Source organism: Mus musculus, chromosome 5 (assembly GCF_000001635.26).
Source record: "Mus musculus strain C57BL/6J chromosome 5, GRCm38.p6 C57BL/6J".
NCBI lineage: Eukaryota > Metazoa > Chordata > Mammalia > Rodentia > Muridae > Mus > Mus musculus.
The window spans coordinates 92,200,903-92,216,275 of NC_000071.6; the positions used below are offsets into that span (position 1 = coordinate 92,200,903).

Genomic DNA, 15,373 nt, shown 5'->3' on the forward strand with positions numbered 1-15,373 from the left:
AAGCAGTTTACAGCTGTGTGTGATGGCCAGATGTGGGCAGATCAAGAAATGACTGCTCCAGTCAGACCAGAAACAGACATCAAGACTATTGTGGCTACTGGCCCATATCTGCCATCCAGGGAGACATTTCACACCTAAACTAGGACATACAGTGATTTGTCATCAACAGAAACTGTTAGGGGCTCTAGGAAGTAAGTACTGTTGTAGACAGCTGTTGTCACCTTTCTTGTAGAATGAGATTAAAGCGCTGTCTGAGGAGAGGACCGCCATTCAAAAGCAGCTGGACTCATCCAATAGCACCATCGCCATCCTGCAAACCGAGAAAGACAAGCTGGACTTGGAAGTTACGGATTCTAAGAAAGAACAAGATGACCTTTTGGTGCTGTTAGCAGATCAAGATCAGAAAATCCTGTCACTGAAGAGTAAACTCAAGGATCTCGGTCATCCAGTAAGACGCCTCACGTTTCCACACATGATCTCTGCCTGTAGAGCAGAGCATGTTCCTAATGTAATGTTGCATGAGGGAGCTGTGCCTGTGTCATGTTGTGTACATGGATTATTATCTGCATGTAGTTCTCGCTGTTTAGAGAGTTGGTCTGAGATACATTAGAATCTCTCTGCAATATTTGAAGACCTGGAGCATAGAGAACAGCTGTTGTCACTGCTCCTAGGTATTAAGCGTCACTGTCCAGGGTGAGTTGGGTGGTCATGTTTTTACCACCATGTATTCAGACTCCTGGGTAGAAAGGTGTGAGCATTTACCGTGACCGTTAACTGATTAGCATAACCCACAGAAATGCAGAGAGCCACAGGGAGCCCCGAGCGCTATGAAGTCAAGGAAATCTGATTTCACCATAGGACAGACTGATAATATTTATTAGCAGGCGTTTTACATGTATATGTTTCCCAGTGTGTTATTCTGTGTGTGTGAACAAATCTGTATTCTCCCCTTAGGTTGAAGAAGAAGATGAATCTGGAGACCAAGAAGACGATGATGATGAAATTGATGATGGTGACAAGGACCAGGACATCTAGCTTTAAACCCTAGGAATGATAGAGATTACGTCATTATGTGGAAGAAGTCTTAACAGTGCTTTGGTTTGCCTCCACACAAAAAATAAAGACAGAACCAGGTGGAAACATTGACTAGTAAAACTATTGATATATGTTTTTTAATATTGCCACCCATGTGGAAAACTGACTTCATGTGGAACTTTTATTTATGTTCATCTGAACTCTCCCAAAATAAAATTTGCACAGGGCACCAAGCTCCAAAAGTACCCCCTTTGAAGGCATGTGGTGGCAATGCAGTTTGCCATGTTGGTTCACTGATGGCTTTCAGACACTCTGTGACTTCAGTACTCACACATTTGATTAATGTGTATTCAATGGGAGTCATCATTTCTAAGTCAGCGTTTGAGTTCTCGGCTGATTAATCCTTGTAAAGAAAGGACTGTACTTAGGGTAGCCTGGGGCTCCTGTATGTCATCCCCTCAAACCCCCACTGTGCCTCCCGAGATCAGGATGGGACAGTTCCGAGTGAGTGCTTGCCGTCCAGCGGGGCCACATTCTGCCTACTGAGAGGAAAGATTGTCCCAGAGTGTGGAGGGCGTTCTGAGGAACTGGAACAGTGTACTAATGTGGCTGGTTTTCTCTCTGTTTAAGCTAAAGATGGAAAACAGATTATAGTCAGCAGTTCATATAGCTGGGATTTAGAATTGTTTGATTATCATAAAACATGTTCTTAGTTTTAAAAAATCCCACACTATGATTTATGTAATTTATTGGCATTTTTGCTGAATAGGTGTAAGTCAGATAATAGATTTTTAAAAAGCAAATGAAGCAATGTGTCAAAGTCTAATGTTTTCATAATAAAAATAGATATTATGTTCACTTAATCTCTGTCATTGTTCCCTTTGTTTAGATTTTAACAAAGTATTCTGTTCACTGTAAGAAGTAAGGCAAATGGAAATGCTAAGGAGGCTTCTTGTAGTCGGTGTTCTACTGCCCAGAAGAGCACTCATGACCAAGGCAGCTCTTCAGAAACAAAACGTTAAATGGAGAAATTGGTTACTTTTTCAGGGGTGGAGTCCATGATCACGGTGGGAGCAAGGGTAGCACGTGTGGCACTGGAGGAGTGGAGGAGAGCGACATCCTGATTGGCAGGCAGAAAGACAGACACACACACACACACACACACACACACACACACACACACACACACACACACACACACACTGACATGGCCGTTTGAAACCTCAAAGACACACTTCCTCCAGTCAGGTCACACATCTCCTAATCTTTCTAACCCTATCAAAGTCATTCCCTAGTGACATTCATATATGTGAGCCTGTGGAGGCCATTCTTACTCAAACCAAGACTTCTCTTTCTCAGCATTAAACTGGATGTTCGGAGCATTATTCCCACTGAAGCCAGTGACCAGGGTTCTGTGAGAGTGAAGGGGCTAATTGGAGCAGGTGCCAGAATGCAAGAGGTTTTGGACGTGGGTTTTAGGGTTGGTTTTTTTTTTTGGTTTGGTTTGGTTTGGTTTGGTTTGGTTTGGTTTTTTGAGATAGGGTTTCTCTGTGTAGCCCTGGCTGTCCTGGAACTCACTTTGTAGACCAGGCTGGCCTCTACCTCCCAAGTGCTGGGATTAAAGGCATGCGCCACCACTGCCCAGCTCCTCTTATTTTTTTAGTGGGTCTTTGAGAATTCTATACAGTGTGTTTTGGTCATATTTACCTACCTGCCTTAACTCTCCAGCACCAGGTCTGCATGTGTTCTGCCATGTTCCCCACAATAAAGATAATAGATTAAACCTCTGAAACCATAAGCCAGCACCCATTAAATGCTTTCCTTATTAAGAGGTGCTGTGGTCATGGTGATGCTTCACAGAAATGGAGCACGAACTAAGACAGGCCTTGTTCTGCCCTGCAGAACTCATCTTCATTGCCAAAGCAAAACTCATTGATTCAGCTCCAAGCACTGAGGATACAGAGGGGAAGACAAAAGCCCTGTTTAACTTACATTCTAGAGTAAGTACCAATAAATACAGTCAAGTGCTCTGTAGCTTTTGGAAAGAAGTCTGCATGTTGTTCAGAATTGGATGAGAAGCCAGAAGAGTGATTAGATACACGACTCTCCATAGATCCCATCTCTCCTATGTTGAGAATTGTCTGGGGCAGAGGTCATGAACTCAAGAGACCATATAAGAAGCTATTGCCACGGATCAGACTGTATTATAGGGGTAATGGTGTTTAAAGCGGTAGGAGTGGAGGTGCACTCTGCAGGTAGAGCTAAGAGGACTTAAACTGCAAATATCTAGGGGATAGAGGAGGAAGAGAAAGAAAGCAAAACCAGTTCCTGGAAAGGGCAACATGGTTTGCCGAGTTCAAGATAAGAGGAGCAGGTGATCAAAGGCTATGTTTCCTGTGGACTTGCTGACCCTGAGGTCCAAGGGCACATGGTTATCTATTGGCACGTTCACCTGGGAAACAGATGTGGTAATCTGGAGTTCCTGGAGCCAGAAAAATATATCTGGTAAACAGCAATGCAAAGAAGTTGGATGTTAAACATGGGCGGCTTCTTATCCTTGGAGCCCCAAAGCACAACTATACAGATAAGGAATGGATTGGCACAACTTGGAAACAAGCAAGGTAGTGAGTCTGCAGTGTTCTAGTATCTCCTGCACACCCATCCTCTGCTGAGTGCTATACTCTGTTGACAAGCAACCATGGTTGTCAACCAAGGAGCAGGAGGCATGACCCTGTGTTGCTAGCTGTGTGGTGCTAGATTCTCACTAGCTTGATGATGTCAACAAGCCTGTCAGATGTGTTCATAGTCTGGTTTTTATCACAAACACTTTTTTCCTAGACTAGAGAGACATCAATTTAAAGCACTTGCTCTCACGCGGGTTCAGATCTTATCACCAACATAGTAGCTCACATGCATCTGTAACTCCAGTTCTGAGATATTTGACACCCTCTTCTTATCAGGCATACATGTGATAAACATGCATACATGCAGGCAAAATACTCATAAAAGAAATCTAAAAAATTCAAAGCAGGAGTCATTTACCCTGCTGACCTCAGCAAGCTAGTACTGCAGTTCACAGTGTTCATGCATGGGGAATATCATAGGCTGATGTTGATTTTCCTTGTTTCAGAGAAATGACAACCCATCATGTAATCAAGAGATCTACTTCTTAAATGAGCTATTATACATAAATATATCTAATATGTGATGAGGATGATGGGATTTTGAAGTAGTGCATGTGTGTCACATATCTAAATACCTTCTCATTTTCTCACATGCGGTCTCTTTTAAGAACTTCTTACGTTTAACGATAATGCGCTCTTCCTTCTCCCCCATCTCCAGGGTTTCCTGCTAACTCATGAACTGTACCAAGAAAGAGGAAACACAGCTTCAGCAAGCAGTTAATATCTAACCCAGCACATTAATACATAACCAAGTGTCCGTGGTTGGCAGCAACTGCTGTCGCAGCATAGAGAGGTGGTGGACCACATGCTTTCATGATTTCATTATTGACCCCTAGCATCTCCCCATATGGTAATCAGGAGATCTAATTCTTCTCACGCCCAGGGCTCTCTGCAGCTTAGTAGCCTGAGTCAGTTCCTCATCCTTGCCTGGCTCACCTCTGAATGTTCCTACTAAGCCATGGAACCAACAACCCAGCAAGACATTTTAAGCCTTTTGATACTCATCTGACTGCTGTTTGGAACAGGTTGGTGGGCAAATTGTTGTCAGAACTAAGTTTTCATTGAGAGAGAATGAAGTAACCGAAGCAGCCAAACCAGGGCCTTGTGTTGACTTAAGCACATCACCATAAATAGCAGAGGACTTGTGATTTATTCCGCTCTCCCACAGTTCTCAGAGACAAACAAGAATGAATTCTGGCCTGAGCTTTCTTTTTCTGATTCTGGGGAAATGTCTGTCACAAAGTGAAAGTAAAAATTGCACTAGCAAAGTGAAGAACACAAAGGCAAGGCGAGAGTAAACAAAGTGTTCCCTTGGAAAAGGCCAGGAGATTCTGCACAAATATTCCCACGGGTCCTTGCCATGTGGGAACCCAACTCCTCAGGCCTTGCCATAAGTCAAGTGTGACTCACATCACAGTCATGCACCTTTCCAAAGTAACAGCTTGGCCACCGACAATTTGTCTCGTGTGTGTGTGTGTGTGTGTGTGTGTGTGTGTGTGTGTGTGTGTGTGTGTGTGTATGTATGTATGTATGTATGTATGTATGTATTTTGGTCCCTGGGACTTGAACCAAGGCTTCCCCCACACCCTACCACTAAGCTGCATACCCATGGTGCCCCACCCATCTGTCTCTTATTACCATTCTGGAACTCTTTCCTCCAAACCAGCTGCCGACTTCCCGTAGGTACGAATTGACCCTGGACTTGGTTGCCTAACACATTTACGCCTATTGGGGAAAGTGACCTTGAGTACAGCTTCTCACTGTCTTCTTGGCAACTACCTAGTTAAGCTAGATGAAGAATGTTACATGCTGGGAGCTAACTGTGTGCCATGAAACTTGCAATTATGGATCTTTTCGTGGACAGGAATCTCTATGGAGATGATAAAGCTGTCGAATGAACCCAGGTATTGCAATCCTCCTAAACAGGTATGGGCTTAGGGAAGCACAGGCTGAGTGTCGGAAGCCAAGACACTGTCCATATTGTAGCCACCAAGCCTCTGGATGGAACATGGGTATAGGTGCTAAGTATTGTTATCTCACATCCCTCTATAACAGCAGTTCTCAACCTGTGAGAAGTGATGACATGGAGGTGGAACAACCCTTCCACGAGGGTCTCAAATCAATCAGATGTCCTCTATATAAGATATTTATGTTAGGTTTCATAACACTAGCAAAGTTTACTCTGCAGAAGTACAACGAAAATAACTTTATGGTGGTCACCATAACATGAGGAACTGTATTAAAGGGTCACACAGCATCAGGAAGGTTGAGAACTACTGATTAGAATGAAGTCTATTGTGCCATACAAGTTTGATTGAAAGAACTGCTGACCATTGTTGGTAAAATAATTGTTTTAAGGGTTGATACTCAAAGCCTAACGTCAATTTGTCTTCTCCTACCTTATGGCCAGAAGTGACTCACAGCCATGTGCTGGTCTAAGCACTGTTAAACAAATCGAGACCAGTGGGTACCTTGCCTGATTGCAGTTCACCCATGTCTGGGAGTGCTTGAATAGAAATCTCTCCATGAAGTGCCTAGCTTTATGGGAATGAGGGATTTGTAAATGAAAAGTTTAAGTGTGAGAGGGAAACACAGAGCCCTGGTCTGCAAGGACATGGGCTAGGGAGCCATGTATGCTCATTCTGTATATGGAAGGCATGTGCACAGGGTATAACAGAATCTACTGTCAAGATTTCACTTTCAGCTCTTTGCCTAGATGCAGGAGGATCAGCACCAGAAAGTCCTACTTACTAGTTGACCTTCCTGTTAGAGAATTATGTCACAGGCCAGACAGGTACCTCAAACACCAAGGATTCATTCAGCTTAGACTTCCACCCTGCTGTTCATCACCAAAGGAAGTCAGTGCAGGAACCCAAGCAGGGCAGGAATCTAGAGGCAGAAGCTGATGCAGAGATTATGGAGGGATGCTGCTCAACTGGTTGGCTTCCCTTGGCTTGCTCAGCCTGCTTTCTTATAGAACCCAGGACTACCAACCCAGGAATGGCACTGTCCACAATGGTCTGGGTCCTCCAATTGATCATTAATTGAGAAAATGCCTTACAGCTGGATCTTTTTTTTAAAAAAGATTTATTTATTTATTTTATGTATATAGGTACACTGTAACTGAACACATGGTTGTGAGCCTTCATGTGGTTGTTGGGGATTGAATTTTTAGGACCTCTGCTTGCTCTGGTTGGCTCTACTTGCTACAGACGCACCAGAAGAGGGTGTCAGATCTCATTATGGGTGGTTGTGAACCACCATGTGGTTGCTGGGATTTGAACTCAGGACCTTCAGAAGAGCAGTCAGTGCTCTTACCCACTGAGCCATCTCACCAGCCCCCTTACAGCTGGATCTTATGGAGGCATTTTCTCAACTGAGGCTCCTTCCTCTCTGATGACTCTAACTTGTGTCACGTTGTCATAGAACCAGCTGGTATGATTACTTTCATACTTCAAGAGGGAACAACCAGGGCACAACCAATGTGAACAAAGCAAACAACAAACAAACAACAAACAAACAAACAAACCCAAACAGTACAAATGATGCAGAGTCTAATATCTGGTATTTACTCCTGATCATTTGTGCTCTTCCAAAAATCTTGGAAGTCTCCCTCCCTGACTTCACTCTTCAGGCATGAGCCCGTTTCCTCCGGCTGAGCTTCCAAACACTTCCCAAAGAAGCCTTTGAATCCTTCATGACCGACTTGTGGTGACTCCGCATCCCAGAGGGACAGATGGATGAGTAGACTGTTGACATCCTTCACAAATGATGAGCCAGGGCTACTATTGCTGTTCCCTTCCTGAGAGATAGGCTCTGTGTTCACAGAGATGGAGGAGACAAGTCACCAGTGTTTGCCTTTTTGCTTCATATAGCTTCATGGGCAGATACAGAGAGACCTTCCCTCCCAACTGAGGCAAATTTAAATGCATATCTCTGTGGGTTTATATGTTTAAATCACAATTAAAGGAGTCAGGATGCCCTCTCTGTTTGCTAGACACACCCCACGGAGTCTGCTCAAGGCCTTGAATGCAGGGGTGAGACAGGTCCTCACTTCACCCACCGCATCCTACAGCATGGAATGCAGGCTGCCCTCTCTGCTATTTCCATTTTTCTTCTGCGTGATGGAATCCCTGATTCCTAGCTAGACTTTTGATTAGGAAGACTAGACTTTTGATTAGGAAGAAAGGAAGGAAGGAAGGAAGGAAGGAAGAAAGAAAGAAAGAAAGAAAGAAAGAAAGAAAGAAAGAAAGAAAGAAAGAAAGAAAGAAAGAAAGGAAGGAAGAAAGAAAGAAAGGAAGAAAGGAAGAAAAGAGAGAGAGAGAGAAAGAAAGGGAGGAAGAAAAGACAAGACAGACAAATAAACTATGTCCTAATTGCTTTTATTTTCCTGATTCTTCTACAAAGACCTGGTAATGGTGGGAGATATAATAAATAAATAAATAAGTACTTATTATAGTCTGCTTTTTGTGCTTGGTAAAACACTGATCAAAACCAGCTTGGGGAAAGAATTTGTATTTAGCTTACAGGTTAGAGTCCATCACTGAGAGAAGCCAAAGCTCAATACACGAACTTTGGGAGAGACGGCTGAGGAAAGCTTCTTCCTGCTCGCTTCCCTGGCTTGCTCTGCTAGCTTATTTATTTATTTATTTATTTATTTATTTATTTATTTATTTATTTTTCGAGACAGGGTTTCTCTGTGTAGCCTTGGCTGTCCTGGAACTCACTCTGTAGACCAGGTTGGCCTCGAACTCAGAGATCCGCCTGCCTCTGCCTCCCAAGTGCTGGGATTAAAGGTGTGCGCCACCACGCCCGGCTTCTGCTAGCTTTTTTTTTTTTTTTTTTTTTTTTACACAGCCCAAGTACACCTGCTATATCACTATAGCATCACCCACGCATGGTACGTGGGCCGCCTACATCCTTTGAATCAAGAAAACACCCCCACAGGCATCTGCACAGGCCAGTCTGATGGAGGTAATTCCTCAGATGAGATTCCCTTGTCCTACGGCTAGAGAGATGGCTCAGTGGCTAAGGACACTGACTTAACCACTTAATGATGGACGCAGGTACAAATCCTAGCACCCACATGGCAACTCACAATTGTCTGTATACTCCAAGACCCAACACTCTCGTTTACATGCAGGCAAAACAGCAATGCACATAAAATAAAAGTAGGTGAATTTTTTAAAAAGAGAGATTCCCTCTTCCTGATCATGTGTAGGTTTGGGTCAAGTTGACAAAACCTGCCCAACACAATTACATGGTAACCAGTGTAATGTAAGCTTTTTATTGACACATCAGGTAGGGAGGAGTCACTGTGGTGCAGGAAGGAGCTGGAAGCATGATCCGACTGTAGCATGGGCACTGTGTGGGGGAAGAGGCTTTTCTGGGCTGTGAGGAACCCTACTATCTTGAATCTCCCCGCCTGTCGGGAGTAAGAGGACCCCCAGTCAGAGAAAGGTCAGCTTCTGTTGTGAGTGGGAATGATGGGACCACAGTAGTTCTTCTGCTCAGTGGCGGCTTCCTCTGATAGAAACAAGAATCAAGACAGAAATGCACTTATAAAAAAAAATGACATATAAAAATCGCACAGCTAGTATATGTATCCATAAAAGTGACATGGCTATTTTGTGTAATAATGTTTTTAAGTGATATGGGAAGGGTGGGAAGAATTCTCAACAAGACCAGACTCTTTTCCGTTTCGTTCTCCTCTTACTAACTTCTACTGCTTCGCACGTGTGGGGTAATAAAATCTGTCTTATCTGTGTGCGACATGCTGCTGTCAGAAGAGACCAATAGGTGTCCTCCTCCCTCCCTCTCTGCCTCTCTCCTTTCAGACAGGGATCTTTCCCAGCCAGGAAGTCATTGTCCTGTCCATCTACCCGGGATCCCAGGCGACAGGTCTGTGGGGACACCCTGCTTGTCATGTGGGAGCTGGGACCCAAAGTCTGGTTCCTTGTAGTTGTGGTCAGAAGAAGGCATCTGATCGTCTGGAATTGGTGTTACAGATGGTCATGATGGCTCATGTAGGTGCTGGGAACCGAACCTGGATCCTCAGCAAGAGTAGCAAGGGTTCTTAACTGCCGGGTCAAGTCTCCAGGTAGGTCCCAAACAAGAACTTTGAAAACATAGTTTTGAAGTTTTTTTGGTTTTGTTTTTTAATTATAATTATGCGATTTTAAACAAGTGTTCTCTTTCTTTAAAAAAACCTCTCAGATATTTTCATAGATAACATAATTGAAAACTGCCTCCTTTAGCATTTTCAAGGAACAGTATGGTATGGTAGTTCTTTATTTGGGGGGGGGGTAAGTATTTTAGTTGCTAAATGATGGTTTAGGGCTTTATGAAAAAGAAGCTATGGATTGGCAGAGTGTCCAAAGTCATCCGATCCTTCTACTCCCCGCCTTCCCCTTTACCTCCCCCAAGTCTTCATCCTCTCTGAGCACTAGAGAATAAAACAGAGAATAAAAACTTACACAGATTTTAAAGAATTCACAGAACCTCTGGCAGTGCTGCAAGAAAAGGAAAGGAACGGTCACAGCTCAGGTGATTGTTAGCGACTCTAAGTTTAAGTGTGTTTTGCTTTTGTTTGGTTTTTCAAGACAGGGTTTCCCTGTGTAGCCCTGGCTGTCCTGAAACTCACTCTGTAGACCAGGCTGGCCGGGAACTCACAGAGATCTGCCTGCCTCTGCTTCTGGAGTGCTGGGATTAAAGAGGTGCACCACCACTGCCCGGCTAAGTGTATTTTCCAATGTTTTGAAGAAAGCTCTCTTAAGAAAACATTTACACAGATTGCTTCAGGGTCATCATACGGAAGTGGAGGGGGCTGGGGGTTAGCTGGGCAGTGACGCACACTTATCTCTCTGCTCTTCTATTTAAAATATGAGAGAAGAAGCCATTTGGTAGCTGTCTGAGCGTAGTAAGCATCTTCGGGAAGATTTGAAGCATCAGGAGATTGCCAAGAGGCCACAACCTATAGTTTAAATCTGAGTCAAAGACAACAGCTAAAAAAAAAGTACAAAGGTGGCTGCCAGATTTCTTGACAAAAAGGGAAGAAAAGAAAAGAGCTTTACTGATTGACATAAAGTTCTCTAAAGGGAACATGTTACATGCAACTTTGAGAGGGATTTGAACATCATAACAGATATATCTAAGAAACCTAGACTATGAGGAAAACACTGGTAGACGTTAAAGATGTCAAACAAAACAATTTGCTAATTTCTGACTAATTAGTTACTCACTTGACTTCTGTTTATTTGTTTGTTTGTTTAGTGTGTGTGTGTGCACGCGCGCACGCGTGCGCGAGTATGTAACAGTGTCTGTGTGATCGTTTTCTCTAAATCATATCTTTCTAAAGAAGAAGGGAAGAAGTGATGGAGGGAGGGGGAGGGGACTTTACCTTCCGGTTGAAGAAAGGACAGTAGAGGAAAATCTTGCCAGGGAATCTTGATACCTGTGGAAATGGAAAGTACAACCACAGTGTCTTATCAAGAATAAGAATCCTCTCCAGACGGCCAGCCCCCTGACACAGTCATCTGCAAGTGTGTTGGGCTCTATCCAGAGTTGCCCTGAGGTGCCAATGGGCTGCAAGCCTCAGGTTGGACACCACTGTGAGTCTGAGTGACAGTCTCTCTCTTCTTTCTCTGCAGTGACAATCGGGGCTGTATGGTCTAGACTGGCCTGCCTCAGGCTCGCTCCACTTCATGTCCATCACTGAGTATGCGTCTTCCTCCATGGTCCTCAGCCCAGCCACCAGTGGGAGAGTCACCCAGGAGCTTGTGAACCTCCAGACACTTGGCACCAACCCCAGACCAGTCAAGCCAGATTCGGGGAGTGGCACCCAGATGTCAGAACTTTGTGAAGTCTCCCAAAGGTGTCCAAAGGGCAGCCAAGATTGTGAACCACTGCTGCTCTCTGAGGCCAGGAGAGCTTCCTGTGTCCATGGCTACATACTGCTCTTGGTTTTCTAACAAGGTCTTTCCAAATAGGTTGAAAGATCTACTTCCTTATAGGTCCAGAGAAGGTCCTAAATAAAATGGAGGTGCTGTTTTGCTCTTGGGGTGCTCTGTTGTCCTTATTTCAGGACTGAGTATAACTAAAGATTCAGGATGTATGCGGTAAAGCTCGTTTGCAGACACGGACATTTGTTCAGAGGTTACTTACTGGTACACAGTGAGCTGTGAGCACAAGAAGGGCCATCAGAATCACCACCTTCATTTTTCTTTATCTACAAGAAAAGCAAGTGTATCATTGCCATCAGTTGAAATTAAGTCACACGGAGTAGCTCAGGCTAGCTGAAACTCAGGATCTCCTCTCCGGAGGGCTTCTGCCTCCTGACTGCAGGTGGACATGTCCAACTCAAGAGCACTACTTAAGAAATGTGGAAGGACCGGGCAGGGGTTGCACACGCCTTTAATCCCAGCACTTTGGAGGCAGAGGCAGGCGGATTTCTGAGTTTGAGGCCAGCCTGGTCTACAAAGTGAGTTCCAGGACAGCCAGGGCTACACAGAGAAACCCTGTCTCGAAAAAAGCAAAAACAAACAAACAAAAAACCAAACCAAAACAAAAAAGAAATGTGGAAGGGCTGGCGAAATGGTTCTGTGGTTAATAGCATTGACTACTCTTGCCAAGGACCCAGGTTAGATTCCCAACACCCTCATATCAGCTCACAATTGACTGTAGCCCAGCTCTGGGGAATCTGATGCTCTCTCTGGCTCCATCAGGCACCAGGCATTTGTGTGGTCCAAAGAATACATGCAGGCAAAACACCCATACACATACAAAATTTTAAAAAAGCAAAATAAAGGGACACACTTGTTGTGACTTTTCCTGTGTACCCAATGCCAGGTCACTGAAGTGGGCTGAAGATCAGGCTATTGAGAACCACAGCATACAAAGATAGAAGATTTGTACACTCTGCAGGATTTTACACAATTGGAACTTAGATTCTGACTCAAGTGCCTTAAGAATAATGTGTTTCTGTGCTGGTGAGACGGCTCAAGCCTGCAGGCCTGAGTTCAACCCATGAAACCCACTTGGTGGAAGGAGACACCCAACTCCTGTATTGCAAGTTGTCCTCTGAGCTCCTCACACATGTAGTGTGGCACAAGCGCATCCATATGCACAAACTCATACACACCACACGTATGTACCCTACACATACACCTTACACACACAGCACATACACACCACACAAAGCACATACACACACATACATCATACACACACATGTACCTTATACATATACACACCATACACACACCACACATATACCACACACATGTTCCTTACACATACACACCATATACACACCACACACACACCATATACATATCCCACGCACATACTTACACATACACAGACACACACCACAGACACACACCATACATAGACATACACCATGCACACACATAAACATACATACACCACACACAATAAACAAACATACACCGCACACATACCTACACATACACAGACACACACCATACATACTCCATGCACACACATAAACATACCTACACCACACACACATAAACACACATACACAAACATACATACACCGCACACATAACACACACACACACTGAAAAAAGAAAAGGTAATGCATATTTCTAATTCAGGATCTGCATGGTTTGAGTGCACTATAGCCTTTAATGTTTTTTAGGAATATGTCCCCAGTGAATTTAAAAGAGGACCACTGCTCACTTCTGTCATTCTTGGAAACACAGATTTGTAATATCTGTAGCTTTGCCTTTTTTTACAATGACCTTGATATGAGGACATTGTTAGAGTAACGCCCTCATAAGGCGGGTATTCACCCCTCTATACAGTGATGTTGACTATTTCATATATCAATAAATACACAAAAATGGGGCCAAATTTTCTGTTCTCTACTATATTATGACAAATATTATTCTAATGTGGCAAATTTAAAATGCCAGTGCCTAGTCTTACTATAAGTTGCTATACCATGTTTGTTTGATATCCCTTGGAAGCCTGCCCTTTTCTGAAGAGAAGGGAGGAGGAGGAATAGATCTAGGGGAGGGGCAAGGTGGGGGAGATCAGGCTGGGAGGAGAGGAGGGAGGGGTGTAATGTGTGAGAAAAGAATAAATAAAAAGAGAACAAATTGCCAAAGTAGGGGCTCATGACATGCATGGCTCAGGGGTTAAGAGCCTTTGCTGTTCCTAGAAGACTCAGGTTTTGTTCCCAGCATCCACATGGTGGCTCACAACAGTCTATAAATCCAGTTGGGGGGGGGGGGGTGGCACCCTCTTCTTGTCTCACTAGACATCGGGTATACATGTGGTACACAGACATACATGCCAGCAGAACAGACTCACATAAGTAATAAAAATAAGTACATCTGTTAAAAATAAACATATTGTCTATAGAGTTCTGTGACCGTTCTACACCTTGTTTTTAGTAATTAACTACTTTAAAGTTCTAACATAACCTGGAATCATTATCAGAGTAACATTAAAATACATAGCAAAATAAATAAAAACTTAAAATATAAATAGATGAGAACATATAGGACAATATTTTTAAACAAAACAAAACAAAATACTAAGACTGGTATAGTAAGCTAAAATGTTACTGGGTGAATTCTTAAGTTTGAAGCCATATATTTTATAAGACAAAGTTATTTATGATTGAAAAAAGAAAAGTTACCAGTATGACCAGGAAGGACGGAGTATCTGGTAATCTTGAGTTCTTTTGAAGCCTCATTCAGACAATCTGAATACGAACATATATATATATATGTGTGTGTGTGTGTGTGTGTGTGTAAGATCAGCACAGTAAAAAGCTCTGATGACCCTATTTACATATGATGAGATGGATTCCCCACCTCATTCCTTAAGGGGCTAAGATGTTGCTTCCTGTTTGGTTAACACAACTTTGTGGTTATTCATGACACACGAATAATTGTTTCATCGTATTGGGTTTTGCTTATGAATAATGAGAATTGCAACAACTAGAAAATTACTATAATGCATGAGTAGTTCAGACAGGGGTTATACTTTGAGAATTTCAACCAAAAATATGTAAAATATTTTTTTACCATGTAAAATATTTCAACCATAAAATATGTACAGGCTGCATCCGTATGGGCTTTGCCCTGGGTCTCACTGGGCGGGAGACAGAAGCTTGGCATAGATGTATAAGCCTTGCACAAAGGCTCCCCTGTCCTGTCCAACCTCAGCATGGTCATGTTGCCTCAGGTGTTGGGGGGGTCCCATCCCTACAAAGACCTCCAGAGTCTAGGCTCTAGCTGAATTCCGGCCACAAGACTAAAGGCAATGTGTTCTCTTTCAGCAAAATCTCCTTCCATTCTCTGTAGACTTGAAAGGATAGTCACTTCCTTTGTCTTGATTCTAGAGTCGGGATCAAATGAAGCCTAAAAGTGAGGTGGACTAACTCATGCAATAGTTAACTTTATTCAGAACATCAGACAATCTATGCTCTGGGGGGTTAAGCAAGGTCATACAGGCAAAGTTCACATAACATCAAACTGTATACAAACTTAAGAATGGCCATGCTTGGAAACATTTTTGAATAACAAGTATAAGATAATTGGTCATCATAAGTAAACTCACGGGCTGGTGAGATGGCTCAGTGGGTAAGAACACCCGACTGCTCTTCCAAAGGTCCG

The 15,373-nt window shown here is 43.4% G+C and overlaps 1 protein-coding gene and 2 long non-coding RNA genes across 6 annotated transcripts in view; 2 read left to right on the top strand and 1 right to left on the bottom strand.

The window, feature by feature from the left end:
* The window catches only part of Uso1 (USO1 vesicle docking factor), a 64,892-nt gene extending 62,994 nt beyond the window's left edge, over window positions 1–1,898 (top strand). For 3 of the 4 annotated variants that reach the window (XM_006535141.4, XM_006535140.4, XM_017321009.2), the window contains 2 exons: window positions 233–448; window positions 955–1,898. In XM_006535141.4, the coding sequence (XP_006535204.1) occupies window positions 233–448; window positions 955–1,035 (297 nt within the window). In that variant the 3' untranslated portion in view covers window positions 1,036–1,898. The remainder of the gene's footprint in view (window positions 1–232; window positions 449–954) is intronic. The other variant, NM_019490.1, reaches the window with a different exon arrangement.
* Window positions 1,899–8,581: 6,683 nt separating this feature from the next.
* Gm42113 lies at window positions 8,582–11,850 on the top strand. The gene is made up of 3 exons (XR_880430.2): window positions 8,582–9,620; window positions 9,728–9,819; window positions 11,369–11,850. It is a non-coding gene; the product is annotated as a predicted gene, 42113 (long non-coding RNA).
* Window positions 8,993–14,506, bottom strand: U90926 (cDNA sequence U90926). Its single transcript, NR_033483.1, has 5 exons — window positions 14,392–14,506; window positions 11,883–11,946; window positions 11,119–11,172; window positions 10,196–10,231; window positions 8,993–9,245 (listed from the first exon to the last, which is right to left on the bottom strand). It is a non-coding gene; the product is annotated as a cDNA sequence U90926 (long non-coding RNA).
* Window positions 14,507–15,373: the final 867 nt, after the last annotated feature.